The 14,582-nt window shown below is 44.5% G+C and overlaps 1 protein-coding gene across 2 annotated transcripts in view; it reads left to right on the forward strand.

The window, feature by feature from the left end:
• PTPN3 (protein tyrosine phosphatase non-receptor type 3) overlaps positions 1–14,332 on the forward strand; it is a 190,113-nt gene extending 175,781 nt beyond the window's left edge. For both annotated transcript variants that reach the window (XM_060247824.1, XM_060247825.1), the window contains 4 exons: positions 1,473–1,601; positions 4,251–4,396; positions 9,967–10,102; positions 11,868–14,332. In XM_060247824.1, the coding sequence (XP_060103807.1) occupies positions 1,473–1,601; positions 4,251–4,396; positions 9,967–10,102; positions 11,868–11,945 (489 nt within the window). In that variant the 3' untranslated portion in view covers positions 11,946–14,332. The remainder of the gene's footprint in view (positions 1–1,472; positions 1,602–4,250; positions 4,397–9,966; positions 10,103–11,867) is intronic.
• Positions 14,333–14,582: the final 250 nt, after the last annotated feature.

Here is a 14,582-nt window from a genome sequence, read left to right on the forward strand (position 1 = left end):
CCTTTCCCACCTCCTGTGGCAGCCATTTTCTGGCCGTGTCAGAAATTCAGATCTGCCCACAGGCCCGTGTGTGAGAAGGTCTCTGCCTCTGCCCAGCCAGCATTTGAATGAGGAGTCCTCTGCAGGATGGACGCTTGGCCTTGGGAGACGGCTGCCTGTCACGGGCACGACTGTGCCACGTCCGTAAAGACAATAAAAGCTGTCTTAATATAAATCCCTGTTCTTGAGGGAAGCACAAGCATTCTCTCCTACCCCTCCTCCTTAGGCTGGGATTGATTTCTTGCTTGTGAATGGCAGGCAGATGTGGTAATGTTGGAGGTCTTTTGCAAGCGCTCAGTCTCCCAATGGCCCTGTCCCCTGGCTACCTCACAGCGGAGGGGAAGGGAAAGGAGATTTGTGCAGAGTGGCACAAAGTACTGCAGTCCAAACTCTCTGCTCACGACCTGAGTTCAAGTCTGGCAGAAGCCGGGTTCAGGTAGCCGGCTCGAGGTTGACTCAGCCTTCCATCCTTCCGAGGTCAGTCAAATGAGTCCCCAGCTTGCTGGCGGGAAAGTGTAGCTGACTGGGGAAGGCAGTGGCAAACCACCCCGTAAAAAGTCTGCTGTGAAAACATCATGATGCAGCGTCACCCCAGAGTCGGAAACGACTGGTGCTTGCACAGGGGACTACCTTATCTTACCTTAAGCCATTCTGAGACTCCTTTGGCTAACGAAGGGTGGAGTATAAATCCGATATCTTCTCTTCTACTAGATGGGAAGAGATATCTCAAAGGATGGTGAATACTGCCTTCCTCAGGAACAGGAGCTAACTTTAGGGAGCGAAACTGTCTACAAAAACAAGTGGTTAACCTTTTTACAGTAATTTTTCCATTGAGCCTTAGTTAGTGACAGCTATCCAAACCCCTAACTGTGTCTATTAAAACATGAGAAATTATACAAAAATTGCAGTTACAAGAGTGCATTTTGTGTTTTCTCCTGATCAGAGAATTCACATGTTCTTGTAGAAGCAGCCAGTTTAGGGCTTGGACCCCTTTTTCTGCCTGCATTAATGATTCCCCTCCTCCCTCCCCGATTGTTACATTTCAGATTACTGTAGCTGGCAAACAATTGCCCAAGGCAGCCTGAAGCAGACCATGGAGCAAGCATGATTTTGCCCGAGAATCTCCTGCTTTGCTCCATGGTGAGGGGAGACCTCACAAGCTGAGGCGTACTCAGTTCTGGGGTCAGACTAACAGGTCCACAAAATTTCATCCTTGGTTCCGCAAAACTGGGATTGAAAATGGCCAACTCAGTTGCCGTGAATAATCAGGACAAAATTAAAAGGATACACAGTTCTTTGTTCTTGGCATGCGCAATTTATTTATAATATTAAATGAGGACATTATGACTGAGGTAATATATTGCCATGTAGATGCTACTGAATGGAAAACGAGAATTATCGTATCATTTCCCACCCCCACGTCCTTGTCTTAGACCAAATGCCATCATTATTGGCCTGATCCTCCAGACGTCATGGAGTACGGCAACTTCCGGGTCAAGTGCCGGTCTGAAGATTGCACCATTGCCTACGTGTTTCGAGAAATGGTTATTACAAATATTGAAGTAAGTGGATGAGGCCCGCGTATTATTTCTTGTTGCAAAATGCAACGACATTGCAGTGAATTAGACTGAATAGATTTTGAAGGATTAATTATACATTTTTTTCCAGTTTCTTATTGTGTGTGTAGATCCAGGTAGATGGCCGTGTTGGTCTGAAGCAATAGAACAGAGTTAAAAAGTCCAATGGCACCTTAAAGACCAACAAAGTTTTATTCAGGGTGTGACTTTTGTGTGCATGCACACTTTGTCAGACGGGATGGAAGAGACTTGCCAGTCCATACATACAAGGCAGGGGTCGAACAGCAAACTGGCATACAAGCATAAAATATAATGAAATATTTTAACAGTTGTAAACAAAAACTTAGCTTGTTATTCTTGTTTACGCCTGTTAAAACATTTCATTATATTTTATGCTTGTATGCCAGTTTGCTGTTCAACCTTTGCCGTATGTGTATGGACTGGCAAGTCTCTTCCATCCCGTCTGAGGAAGTCTGCACGCACACAAAAGCTCACGCCATGAATAAAGCTTGGTTGGTTACTTGAGCCCCTGAAACAGCTTAAGCTCACTTGCATGATCCCTGCTCTCTCTCCCTCAGTTCCTCACATTTGGCAAGCTGACTGGTATACAGTTTTGCAGCAAACCGTAGAGTATGATTACATCCAGCCATCCAACTGCGTTTTCCACTTGATCTGGAAGTCGGAATGTCAAAACACTGTTATAACTCTAAGCTTGGAGCAAAAGCGCAATCTGTATTTTTGTGGTTCTTCAGAAAAGCGCTCTGTGTGGAGCAGGTGGCGTGAATGAGACTGAGGCTTCTTTGAGTCCAGTTCACTTAGTGGAAAACTGTGGTCCGTCAATGCATCAGGAGGACTAAGAATGGGCATGAACCGAACCACAAATCATGATTCATGCTAAAAATAGCCCCTATATGGTTTGTTCCGAACTGGGTTGTCTGATCCCAGCGTACCCAAGCATGAAAATGAACCAACCTTTTTTCTTGCCATGTTGTTTTTATGTTGGGTTCATTTTTCAAGACAGCCTGCCATGATTCCCCAGCCCCCTGTGCTTCTAGTCTGTTTGCAGTGAAATTGACTAAAAGTGGCAGCTCTGCTCTCCCCAGCCCCCCCGTGCTTCTGGTCAGTTTCCAGTGACAGGGGCACCTGATTTGGGGGGCCATAGCTCAGAGCCCCCAATCCAATTCGTACCCAACTTGGAGAGCAGGTAGGGGAGAATCTGCTAAAGAATTTGCTGCAAGTTTGGCATCTCTAGCCCGCTTGGTATGGAGGGGGGTGTTCGATGCCTTCCCGTTCCAAACGAACCAACAAGCTGCGAATTGTTCAGGAAATTGAAAAAAACACAAACCGAATTGAACCACCGAATCAGGCAACCCAGTGAACCACAAAACGAAATGAACGTTTTCGTATTCTGTGCCTATCCCTAATCAGCACTATTAACAGGAAGTGAGAGACAATGCAAACAGTTTTGCTGTGATTTCCCATACTTGTTTGAAGAAAAGGCCCTTCTGTGCTTTTGTGCCACGTGGTGGTTTGAGAGAGGGAGAGGGAGAAATATCCAACTCTTTTGTTGCCCATAGACATAACACTCAGTTAGGCTATGGTTGCCAACTCTAGATGGCAGCTAGAGATCGCCCACTATTACATCTGATCTCCAGGCATCCAGAGAAAATGACCCCTTTGTTAGGATGGAAACAGCTGTGCAAGTCCAGCTATGTGACTTATTTGACGGGTTTTTTTAGTACAGTAATACTTATTCTATTAGGATGGAGGGTTTTTTTACTTACAACTGGGCAGTTCACTTTCATATTCGATCTACTGCAATTATGATATAACAACTCAATTAGAACGTGCAATTTTCAAATTGGTTTCCCCCTTCCCCCCCAATTTTGTATCATTGTTGCATTAGGTAACTATAGCTTGCTGCTAACATTTTGTGTTTTGTTGAACATATGCCATGTTGGGCATAAAAGTAATTCAGAGCACAGAGAAGTGCTTCGAGCACTTGACCTTTGCTATATGAATGCTGAGGTTATGATTGGTATTATCAAATAAATTCCGTAATAACCATTCAGCATCCCTTTTCTTGAAGGATTGCTTTCTGTAAGACCGAGGAAGGAAAACACGGCAGAGCTTGATCACAAGCCAATTCTAAGAGGTGAACTGTATTGGGAAAACATCTTGAATGAGCCTTGTAATGGAACCCCTGTGTGCCACGGGTGACTCCTGGACTGCGTAGTCCGTATGTGACATCATCCTGGCGTGATAAACAGCTGTATTGTAAGACTCTTGAAAAGACTAGCCTTAGAATCACAGCAGTCACATTTCTCGGATCATTTTGAGAAGCACAGAAAACATTCCAGATGAGAACCCCTAGAAGAGCTACGTTAAGCAGGGCTGCATTGACATAGATCTACTGAGACACAGCTGCTCTGAAGATCAGAAAAAGGCTCAGACAATGGATTCTATAAATAATAGGCCGCAGGCCAACTCCTGATACCTCTTGTGAGATTTCAGCTTTGAATCCCACGAGTTTGAACAGGCAATTATGTAACTAATCCCCGAAATGAAAATTTATCTTCCTGTGGCTTGTAGTGCCTTAAGTAACTGGCTGTGAAAATATTTGATGCATTTCAGACTGAGGAAGAGCACACAGTCACTCACCTCCAGTATGTGGCTTGGCCTGATCATGGCGTTCCGGATGATTCTACAGACTTTTTGGAATTTGTGACCTATGTGAGATCAAAGAGAGTGGGAAACGAACCCGTTCTTGTTCATTGCAGGTACCAGGCATCTCTGTGTGTAAAACTGTTTGACTCACTAGTCTATGATAATATCGGAGTGCGTGCTTAAGCGTATTATAACTGATCATGTTATTTCAGGTTTGTTTGGGGGAACATGCAGAAGTATATGAAGTGATGGGTAGTTAGCGCTGAACTGGGCAAGATTTTGGTAGATCCATGGACTGGTCTACCCAACTCAGGCCCATAGCCACAGAGGGACCTGTGGGGGCTCTGCCCCTACTTCCAGGGGGCCTTCTGGAGCACAGCCTGCTTTTTCATCTTCTTCTTTTTTTTGCCATGGCTGAGCTGGTGAAGCATCATCAGTGGCAGCTGGAGCTGTGAGAGTTGAGCGGGGCACAGTGCACTGCAGCAGCAAAATCAGAGAGGAGGGAGGTGGAGGAAGCCCTGCGGAATGGGCTGGGGAGGGAGGACAGATGGAGCTGTTGGCTGCCAAATGCTGGGGTGGGAAGAGGGAGGTGGAAGGAAACACCCCCTGCCCCCCCCCCCCCCCCCGCATGCAAGGTGCATTCCCTTCTTGATTCCAGAGTTTTAGGGCTGGCTGCCTTGACTTGATCACTTTCAGGACCTTGCCCAGAATGCTTCTGAGAAGCAGCAAGCCCTGCAGTGGATGGGAAAGGGTGCCCTCTGACTTTTTAAAAAGCCCCCAGCTTTTAAAATCCTTGCCACACCCCTGGCTCAACTTCTTTTTTATGGGAGAGTGTTAAAATAGCTTTTACACTGTCTTTCTGCCATCAAAACTGTATCTGAACACCTGAGTTGTTATGAACTTTCAAGAAGAAAAGGCAGAGAAGATTCAGAATCTAAACTGCGTGGAGGTCAGGGGTAAAATCCCTTTCCTCTTTTATTACCCCAACTCCCGGTCCTAACATGGGCATTGTAGAGCTGCTATTTCCCTCTGTTCACAAGTCCCCGATCTCACTCAGCCTGACCCTGTATCTTAGGAGAGGGAAAGAAACTGCAAATATGAAGTATAGGGTGTTGGGTGAGGGCGTAGGGCACACTGCAGGGAAGAAAGGGTGATGTTCTGAACTAGAACAAGAAAATTACTTCATTAGATCACATGAAAACTCTATTTATTTCAGCATCTAATTTCTAACAGCAGCCAACTGAATGATCCTGGAATCTTACAAGTGAGGCATCAAGGTGGTAGACCTCTGCTATTGTTCACTCAGCTCAAAGTACCTGGTGGTGTATTGTTTGTGAGCATGGCATTCCATTTAGCTGAAGTGGCTCCAAACTGTTGTTTCACTTTTCCTCTGTGAATTCATCCAGTCCTGGACTTCTCAGCAGCTTTCTGTACTGTAGATCATGATATCCTTTTGGACTATCCTTTCAGGTTAAGACTGGAAGGCACTTTTATGGTGGCTTCAGTCCTACCTGGAAGGCAGATTTCAGCAGGTGGTGCTGGGAAAACAGCTGATCAGCCCTTTGACCTCTGGGGACCCACAAGGTCCCATCTTGTCCTCCGTGTTTTTCAACAAGTACATCAAGCCGCTAGGTGAGGTCATCTGGAGATTTGGGCTGAATTGTAACCCAGTATGCAGATGGCACTCGGCTCCATCTCACACTCCCAGTAGATTAGATTCCAGAACAGATGCAAAAACTCTAAATCCTGGAGGCAATTTTGGGGTAGATGTGGGCTAATAAACTGAAGTTTAATCCCAGTAAAATGGGAATTCTACTGTTCATTGGAAGGACTGATATGGGATTTTAAGTGTTTCCCGTTCTAAATGTGGTTGGACTCCCCAAGAAATAACTGGTTCCATAGCCGCCTTGGGGGTGTTCCTGATCTGGGCTGAGGCTGATAGCTGGATAAGCTGGTGGCAACTGTGATCAGAAGTGCATTTTACCTTCTTTGACTGTTCAGTCAGCTTCAGCCTTTTCTGTGGCAGGAAAGTGTGGCCATTGCTCTGCATTCTGTGATTAGAATGTGCTCTGTGCGGAGCTGCCCTTGAAAAGTGTTCAGAAACATCCGTTGGAGCAGAATGCTGCTGCCAGGACGTTGACTGAAGTGGGTTGTAGGGACTCTATCCCTCTATTCTGGGGCCTGTCCTGGCTTAGATCCAAACTGCTGCCAACATCTCCTGGGGTCCCTTGTCCCTCTGTCCCAAACCCAGGAGAGCAGGGACAGGGTGGGCCCGGTTGGTAACAAAAGCAGGGACAAAATTTTAAACAAAGCCCTCTCTCAGACTAAACGGGGCAGTCTGCCACCAGGCTCTCTTAGCTATTCCCCAAGGTCTCTAGAGGAAAGAGCCACCCTCTAAGCCTTACCAGGAAACTATTTAGAAACCAACCCTGCAAGGTAGGACTTGCGGCACAGAGTTTCCAAACCTAAAAATTACCGTAGTCAAGCCAGGTCTAAGCCACTGGACTTTGCTGTTGGGACAATGAAGTCAAGGACAGCACAGAACTAAATATATATATATCCTAAGGTACAATATATATTGACAAAAGACAAGACTTGTGAAGGATTTTAAAATAAGAAGGCTATTCTTTTCCAGCTAACTAATGCATTTCAGAGCATAGTTACCAGCATTTCAGCAAGCACAGGATTCTCAGTAGTCACAAGACGAGACGAGACCTTCAACCTTCAGGAACCAATGAATGGTTCATATCCATAGCAGAAGTCTAACGTGGTCTAGCCAAAGCTTGCAGCTTAGCCCAAAACAGACAGTTTCAGAAACTAGCCCAGTGTTAGCAGCTTGCATGGGTGAAGCATAGCTAAGGAGGGAGTTTGATTGTCCGCAAGCCTAAAGGACCAGTCGGAAACCTCTGGATGATATAACCTTCCACTTAGTTACTTTGGTAACTTTGGTCAGCCTAGACCTGGCTTCTTAGCTTCATGCTAGGCCTCTTGGCAGAGAAAACGACTTCAAGACAACGCTCTCGCCAAGAGATAATTGGTCATGACCTTCAATGAAATCATCAGCACCTGGGGAAGCTGGTACTACTCCCTCTCTCACTGGCTTCCAATTAGAGAATTCGGAAGCCAGCTCTTCTGACCTTGGGTCCCAGGCTTACCACAGCTTCAAAGAATTCTCTAATTGGAAGCCAGTAAGAGATACTAGTACCAGCTTCCCCAGGTGCTGAAGGTCATCACCAATTATCTCTTTGTGAGAGCGTTGTCTTAAAGTTGTTTTCTCCGCCAAGAGGCCTAGCGTGAATCTAAGAAGCTAGGCCTAGGCTGACCAAAGTTACCATTGACCAGAATTTGCAAGAGAAATTGTAAAAGCACTACAGGGCCATTTTCAGTGGCTCCTAATTTGTATCCAGGTGCAATTCAAGGGGTTGGTGTTGACCTTTAAAGCCATATATGGTTTGGGACCACCACACCTTAAGGCAAGGGTGTCAAACATGTGGCCTGGGGGCTGAATCAGGGCCCCAGAGGGCTATCAGACTCCCAAGCAACTAGCTGTCACCTGCTTCCCTCTCTCTTGCTTCCTTCTGCATAACTGCTTGCTTTGCCAGGCTCTCTCAATCGCGCAGCAGAGCTATTGAGCTGTTTATTGGCATATTCTATTGGCTGGTCCCCTGGGGAAGGAAGGAAAGAGCTAGAGCTTCCTTTGCCCGTTCTCTGGACCCCATGGGAGAAATACAAAGAAAGCACCTTTAAGACCGAGTGCTGTTTTAAGTCCCCTTAAAAAAATTTAATTGAGTTTGTCTGTATCCTTTATAAAGTTTATATCTCTGCTACCTAATCTTAAATAACACATGGCTCAGCCTGACAAGGTCTCATTTATGCCAGATTCAGCCCTCATAACAAATGAGTTTGACACCCCTGTAAGGATTGCCTGTTCCCATATGCTAAGGCCCTGGTTTGAATGCTCCCCACCTGCCTTCTGAGGTTAGATGGGTGGCAACCTGAGACAGGGCCTTCTTGGTCACAGCACCAAAATTATGGAATATTCTCCCCAGGGAGATTCATGTGTCCCCTTCTATCATTGCCTTCTGCCAATGAGTGAAGATGTTTTTGTTTCATCTTGTCTTCCTTCAGTGATTCCAAGCTCTTTCCTGCACTTCATTTTCATTGTTTTTGTGTTTTGTACATATTATGGTAGCTTTGGTTTTAATTGGTTTTATGACATTAACTTTTATAATGTTTTGTTCCTAATTGTTAACTGTCTTGGTAACCCTGATTGAGCAGAAATACAAGAAGCAATTTTTACAGATAAAGCTCTCGTTAGTGGCTGGCACCATGCCTTGTGGAAGTAAATCCCATAACTTTATACTCCACTAGCACTAATTTCTCACGAGCATTGCTGTGCCCCTCAGGCTTCTCTTTTCCTCTGATGCAAGTGATTGATTTCTCACCAGTTGCTCCGTGGGCACATTTAGATGCGGGGCTCCCTCCAGTTCCCCTCACGGTTTCTTTATCCTTAAAAGATGGCATCACAAAGCCGTGAGGGGAACTGAATGGAGCCCCGTATCAGGTTTTTTGGGCCTTGGGAAAGAGATCGTTAGTGGACCCCTACCCTTTCCCAAAGGGGTGTTATTCACCAACATATGTTCCAATACAATACATGCCATCCCTGATCAACAAGATCCTTCTGCTGTTTTTCAGGACAGCACGGGACACACAAAACAGCAAAATTCTAAAACTATAGGGACTTTCAGTCTCCCAAGGCCATTGTCTTGTTGAACTTCGAGTCACTAAGCATTAACAGAAAAACTTAAAAGAGAGGCTCTAACTTCAAAGAGAGCTTGGGGCTCTTTAGCTTGGAGAAACGTCGACTGCGGGGTGACATGATAGAGGTTTACAAGATAATGCATGGGATGGAGAAAGCAGAGAAAGAAGTCCTTTTCTCCCTTTCTCACAATACAAGAACTCGTGGGCATTTGATCAAATTGCTGAGCAGTCAGGTTAAAACGGATAAAAGGAAGTATTTCTTCACCCAAAGGGTGATTAACGTGTGGAATTCACTGCCACAGGAGTTGGTGGCGGCTACAAGCATAGCCAGCTTCAAGAGGGGATTGGATAAAAATATGGAGCAGAGGTCCATCAGTAGCTATTAGCCACAGCATATTGTTGGAACTGTCTGGGGCAGCGATGCTCTGTATTCTTGGTGCTTGGAGGGGGGCAAAGTGAAAGGGCTTCTAGCCCCACTTGTGAACCTCCTGATGGCACTTGGGTTTTCTTTTGTTTTTGCCCGCTGTGTGACACAGAGTGTTGGACTGGATGGGCCATTGGCTTGATCCAACATGGCTTCTCTTATGTTCTCTTAACATGAATGACAAGCTGGAAACACAGGCCTTGACAGTGATTTTCCTCTTGGTTCTACCTTACTGCTCCACAAAATAAGAAATATTTTTTAATAACATTAACCATTCATTGTTAAATCTATGCAGCTTGTTCATTTTTCCCTTGCAAGCGTGCAAAGGGCATGTTTCTGAAATGATTTTACGTGTGCTTCTGTATTCAGTCTCCTTTTTTGTATTTTCAAGAGATTTCTAGGGTAATGAAGTGTCAAGGTTGTGGTAATAGGAATTCAGTACAAAGAGAATGCTTTTTTAAAAAAAGAAAATGCATTGTTGTTGCTTACATCTTGCAGCGCTGGAATAGGCCGGACTGGAGTATTGGTTGCTATGGAAACAGCTATGTGCTTAATTGAAAGAAACCAACCTGTTTATCCACTTGATATTGTACGAAAAATGCGAGAGCATCGTGCTATGATGGTGCAGACATCGGTAAGTGAGAGGGACGGGAGCCTCTTTCCAGTTGGTGTGATGAACGGGCCCCGTTTCAGTATAATTAGGTGTCTTACAAAAAACTGGCTGATTTACAAAATCACATATTTTTCACATTGTTCAAAGACTGCCCATGCATTAGGTTAGGCATTTACTAGCATAGCTTGTTTTTAACCTTTTCCCATGTATCTTTTAAAGCAAATCCATTGCCTTCCCAGCATGCAAATAGACAATATTTTCAACCAGTATTGCCACTTTTTCTGTATTTTTATTCTTTAGAGTGGTGAGAGATAAATATCTCTGAGATAAAAAGTATTACAGTATATACACATTATGAACGGTGTCTTGAATTAGCTTTGTAGATTTCTGAGTGCAAACAGGTCATTTGTAGAACAAGGAACGGTCTTGAAACCACATACAAAAGACAATGACCAGGTTAGCTGGCGTGATATCCAGGGCTTCCCGGTGATCTGAGCCATAAATAAAATAAATGAAGTTTCTGAAATTTACACCTGTTTATTAGCATACTTTAAACTCTTGATATTTTGAAGTTTCACAGTAATGGTTAGTCTTCGCTGCAAGTTTCCTTGAAGCATTTTCAAAAATATTTGCTCATGAAATACTGTTCAGAGTTAACAAATATCCAGGTAAGTAATTGAGATGCAATTAAGGTGCAGCCAAGTATACTAATCCACATCCACATCCTGATCTTCTTTAAGCCTGAAACTCCAGAATAGAAGACTCGGAACAATCATTTCCTGTAGCTCACTGATTACTGTGCTCTGGGAGTTCTGCTGTTTGTACCCTGCATATCTCCAAGGCTCAGTGATACTTTAAACAATAACAGTTGGCATTTACATAACCCTTTCTGAGCATTCAAGAGCATTTTTATCTAGCATCTCAGTAATCCTGCAAGAGTCTCGCAAAAAAGGACAGTAATACTTTCTCTGTAGTTCAGGAGAAAAGTTGGCTTGCCAAAAGCCTATTAATGAGTCCATGACTGCCACGGAATTCAAACCAAGGACTTTGAGTTCCTGGATCATTTGCTTGGCTAGTAGACGGCACAGGCCACTCTTAAAATGTCTTTGGTATCATTTCATATCATTTGATATCTCTGCCATTGGTCTCATTTCATAAGTAGTCATCTATAAACGGAACCTGTTGTAGATCCATTGCAAGGGGGAAAAGCAAAAAATGGGAGGGGAATGGCAAGCCTCTTGGGCCGAAGGAAAGCCCCAGGATCTAGCCCAGCATCCCCATCCAAGTGATTCATGAGCCCAAACAGAGAAAAGTATTTCAGTGGAAATCAATCTTGGCCATCATCTAATACCAAAAGGGCAGCATATTTTTTTTCCCCTTGGAAAGCAACCATATTATTTGGGATAGGACTGTGCATAAGTTTAAATCAATCATTTGGACACCAGGATCTTAATGAACTATAGATTACTGTAATCTTAACTGTCTGGTTGAACAAAGGACTCTGCAAGTGGTAGAAACAACTGCTGTTACAGAAGACTAGATGAGTATAGTTCCTTTTTCCTTTGCAGATTGTGTCATGTTCAAGAATACACCCAATATTTGTTCGATGACTGTCTTTAGGATCCATTTGATCTCCAGATATGATGAATAAACTAATTATTCTGTTTATTTACAAGCTGTATTTATTCAAGTTAAAGATGAAGGCATCATAGCTGAATAGTAATACCACATTCTATGCATTAAGTTAAATCACTTAAAACTTTTCCAAATCTTTGTATTGTTACAGAGTCAATACAAATTTATCTGTGAAGCTATTCTTCATGTCTATAAAGAAGGACTCGTTCACCCACTGGATTCCAGTTAGCAGCACTGAAGAAATGGCGTTCGTCATTCTAATAATACATGAATCGGACCTGAGGGGGTTGTGATTTGTTAGTCATAGTGGAGTGCGCCAAGGCTCTGGCAAACAAATTAGTTTGTACTCTGGCACTTTATAAATCTGTAGAAAATAACGGAACCTTGTTCTATTTATAGGAAACAGGTAGGTTTGCATAGGCACGTGGTGCGGGACAGTCACATGCTGAAACCAAGGAAATCTTCTGTTGCCTCTGTACGCACCTTCTCTTGCCTTAAAATGTTTTCCTGTAGAAGTTACTGTAATTCCAGTGCGTATGATTTTAACCTGGAAAAGAAACACCAGCAATACCAATGGAAAAGCAGCCTGGTGACAGGAAGTGCCAAGATGCCTCCATCACCTAAAGAGCCAAGTACTCCACAGCTCACACAGCTAACAAGGTACCAGTGAAAATGCTGTTCAACCTGTCGAGCTTTTTCCTGAAACAGCATGCCAAAGGCTGTCATGTAAGGGCTGGAGCAAAGACCCTGGAACTTCTGTCAGTCTGCACCACAACTACAGCGTAGATGGCCTGATGCTCAGAGTAGTACAATTGGGCACCTTGACGTGGGAGAGCACGCAGCCTTCATCTCCCACTGGTGGCTTTTTCTCTTTTTTTATGTCCTCTGTTTCTTTTTGTACTTCTGGTTCATTCTTCTGGATGTTTGATAATCCTGAGCACAGACTGACGGCGTTTTATATAAATTGAATCAGTATGTCTGGCTTTCCTGTCTGATTCAAAGCCTGGTTCTTGGCCTCCTGAGGTAGATAGCTCTTTATGATTGCACGCAGCTGCTAAAGTGTCTTTTCTGTTAGTGCAAACTTGGGTTAATCCCGTGCTGGAGAACTGCTGAAATGACAATATCGTTGCTGCTAAAATGTTCTAGTATTCAGATGCTACAACATCGGAGTTGATGTCCATACTTAAAAAGCGTGCTTTGCTCCAGTTGCGTGCCAGTTCGTCTCTTCGTTGCTTTTGCAGCACAGCTTCTGACCCAAATCACCCTCCTGTGGGTGACTCCCCGAATGCACCACTCAAGTGGGGCCACTTTTGTAACGGGGGTGCTGGGTCTCCTGGATGTCGAAGGCTAGCACATCCTGGCCCATTGGCAGCCCCAGCCGTTTGTGTATTTGCGGGATTTGGCCTACGCAGAGATACATGGAAGTAACTCAAGGCCTGTCCTTCAAATTCCTGCTGCAAGGGGAGGGGAGCGGCAGAGAATTAAGTGTCCTCCATTCAACAGTCTCTTCAAAAAAACATTATTAGCTATAATTTGCAAGATGTTGGCTCATCACACTGCTGAAGCATTATTTGTCATTATGTGGTCAAGCCTCGAGCCCACGCTCCCCCCCCCGCCTTTTTTTTTGTCTTACCTCCTATTCAGTGAGTTACTTTCTGTTTCATTCAGACTATCACTGGCCAGTCAATCTGTGCTGGCAACCTATGGGGAACATTTTGCCCTTTGAACCAGGTTCACAAATCAGCATCAAATGGGGGTACGCAGACAGGTCTGGTGGGAAGCATTTGGCATAGTTTGCCAGTTCACGTGTAATTTGGTATGCATTGAGAGGCAGTAACGGAGTTTGAAGACCTCAGGCAAGGATGGGAGGGGACACAGGCCTGACTCTCGGTCCTGAAACCGAAGAGTGTGTGGTGTGGGGCATGAGGAAACGGTGTGGTTTTTGGCCCTGGCTGATGAGCCGTGGGTTGAAATGCACAGGCCACGTAACGGCCCAGTAATTAACGGGTAGTACCTGCAGATTTAGGGGTTTCTTTCTACTTGTAGATGGCAGCATCCATATCTTACTGACACGGATGGAAGCCAACCACTGTGGGGTGGGTGACTTTCTAGTGGCAGCTACAGTAAAGAGGCGACGTACAGACTGGCCTTGCTAAGCAGGAGAAATGTAAATGCTGAAATGTATCAGAATGGATGTGAAAACTTCTATGTAAAGTAAGGATGAGTTGTGCATTGGTAATTCACTTTAAGATACACTGGTCTCTGTTTCATTTCAAAGGGGAGAATGGGTGCAAACCGCAGCTGTATGGTAGTTTTTTTGACTCCCCCCCCCCTTGTTGATAATTCATCCATTGGTTAAAGAAAATATTCTATAAGGATGTATAAATTTATGTTTGAGCCTGTTTCTGATGAAATCTGTCTAGAAGTTTGAGAAGCATTGTGTATATACTCTTTATTAAAAATTTGATTTTGTTCTAGGATGCAGGATTAAACTACTGCTGTATTGTGGTCACGATGATCTGGGGGGGGGTTGTCAGTGTTTGAGGGGTTCACAGTCTGGAATTGATATTGGTTTGAAAATTGATGTCTGCTTGATAAAGATGCTTTGTTCTGAAATCCAACAGTGTCGTGGGTCTTTTTCAAGAAGTGCCTTTCTCTTAACTGGAGGGCTTCTGGCTGGCTATGGGGGTATTTGATTTGAGAAGGAGGGGGGAACCTCAGGCAATACCTGAAGCAGTTCAGGCACAGACAACAGATGTGTGTGGGGGGATGGAAATAGAGAGCAGGAAGGCACCCAGGCAGTCCATCTGGAACAAGCACCCCAAGGCAAGCTGGGTGCAAGGAGGCAGGCAAACGTGGGGGAGGG

This window comes from Heteronotia binoei, chromosome 10 (genome assembly GCF_032191835.1).
Source record: "Heteronotia binoei isolate CCM8104 ecotype False Entrance Well chromosome 10, APGP_CSIRO_Hbin_v1, whole genome shotgun sequence".
Taxonomy (NCBI): domain Eukaryota; kingdom Metazoa; phylum Chordata; class Lepidosauria; order Squamata; family Gekkonidae; genus Heteronotia; species Heteronotia binoei.